The 1,766-nt window shown below is 57.8% G+C and overlaps 1 protein-coding gene across 1 annotated transcript; it reads right to left on the bottom strand.

The window, feature by feature from the left end:
• On the bottom strand, window positions 1-945 carry LOC138419653 (olfactory receptor 6Z7-like). The gene has a single exon (XM_069552496.1). It carries the CDS (start codon window positions 943-945, stop codon window positions 1-3), a length of 945 nt encoding a protein of 314 aa, XP_069408597.1.
• Between the last annotated feature and the right edge of the window lie 821 nt (window positions 946-1,766).

Raw genomic sequence — 1,766 nt, forward strand, 5'->3', positions numbered from 1 at the left:
TCAGCCTCGGGACCCATGCAGAGTTCTACGGAAAGCTGCCTGGACCTCTCTGTTCCGCAGGCAGTAGATGACCGGGTTGCACATGGGCGTGGCCACCGTGTAGATGACCGACAGCACCTTGTTGAGGTCCATGGCTTCCATGCGGCTGGGGCGGGCGTAGATGAAGAGAGTGGCCGAGTAGAAGATGCCCACCACCACCAGGTGGGAGGCGCAGGTGGAGAAGGCCTTGAGCCGGGCGGCGGCCGAAGGCATGCAGAGCACAGCCCTGGCAATGGCCACGTAGGAGGCTGTGGCCACCAGGAGGGAGCCCCAGAGGATGACGATGGCCGAGAGGAAGTCCACCAGCTCGGTCAGGGCCACATGGGTGCAGGACAGGTTGAGCAGTGGGGAGACGTCACAGAAGAAGTGGTTGAGGACGTTGGGGCCGCAGTACGACAGGCTGGCGATGCATGCTGTCTTGACCACCGAGACCAGCAGCCCACCAAGCCACGAAGTCCCGGCCAAGCCCAGGCAGACCTGGGGCCGCATGAGCAGCGGGTAGTGCAGTGGGCGGCAGATGGCCATGTAGCGGTCACAGGCCATGGAGGCCAGCAGGGTACACTCTGTGCAGATGAGGGCGATGAAGAAGAAGAGCTGGGTCAGGCAGGCTGGGAAGGGCACGTGGCAGGGTCCCGTCCACAGCCCCGCGAGCAGGCTGGGCATGGTCACGGACACGTAGCACATCTCCAGGCAGCTCAGGTTGCCCAGGAAGAAGTACATGGGCTTGTGGAGCTCGGTGTGGCTGCAGACGAGGAAGACGATGAGGGCGTTCTCCAGGAGGGTCAGCAGGTAGAGGGTCAGGAAGGCGGCAAACAGGACTTCCCTTGTTTCTGGGCTCGTGGACAAGCCCAGCAAGACGAATTCCTGGACCCTCGTCATGTTGCCCAGCTCCAGGGACCTCTCCATCTAAGCACAAACACACTGCAAAGTAGTTCACAAACGTGTCTCTGTACACCTTGCCTCAGCCAGATCCAAGCCATCACGCCACTTGTGTATATGAGACACCCTCTTCTCTGGCCTCCCTGATCCCACTCTTGCTGCTACAATCCTCCAAGAAGTAGCTCATGGAGGCTTTGAAACACAGTCTCTAGGGTCGCTCCTCTGCTTAAAGCTTTTCATCTCTCCCCTGTTATTCTTAGAATAAACCTCATGTTCCGCATCAAACTTTGCCAGTTGCTTCAGGTTTTTTTGGGGGGGAGGGGGTGCGATGGAGAGGGCTTTTTCAAAATTAATCTTTTATTGGAGTAGACTCGCCTTACAGTGCTGTGTTAGTTTCCACCGTCCAACAAAGTGAATCAGCCATGCGTGTACAGACCCTCCCTCCGCTTGGACGTCCCTCCCAGTCAGCTCACCGCAGAGCACTGATAGAGTTCCCTGCGCTACACAGTGGGTTCTCCTCGCTTGTCTGTCTTACACACAGTACCAATAGTGGACGTGTGTCAGCCCCAGCCTCCCAATTCCTCCCACCCCGCCACTCCACGTGCCCCTTTGGGGTGCACAGGTTTGTGCTCTATGCCTGTCTCTATTTCTGCTTTGCAAATACGATCATCTGCGCCACTTCCCTATATCCCACGTCCGCGTGTTAATATGCGATACTTGTTGTTCCCGTCCTGCTTACTGCACTCTGCGCAGCAGTCTCTAGGTCCATCGCCACAAGTGGCCCTGTCTCACTGCTTGTCACGACCGAGTGCGATTCCATCTGCACGTGCGCGCCTCACCTTCTTCAC

This window comes from Ovis canadensis, chromosome 14, assembly GCF_042477335.2.
Source record: "Ovis canadensis isolate MfBH-ARS-UI-01 breed Bighorn chromosome 14, ARS-UI_OviCan_v2, whole genome shotgun sequence".
Classification (NCBI taxonomy): domain Eukaryota; kingdom Metazoa; phylum Chordata; class Mammalia; order Artiodactyla; family Bovidae; genus Ovis; species Ovis canadensis.

What these genes read in the sequence shown, in the direction of transcription:
- LOC138419653 (XM_069552496.1), bottom strand. Translation starts at nt 945, where the DNA reads ATGGAGAGGTCCCTGGAGCTGGGCAACATGACGAGGGTCCAGGAATTC.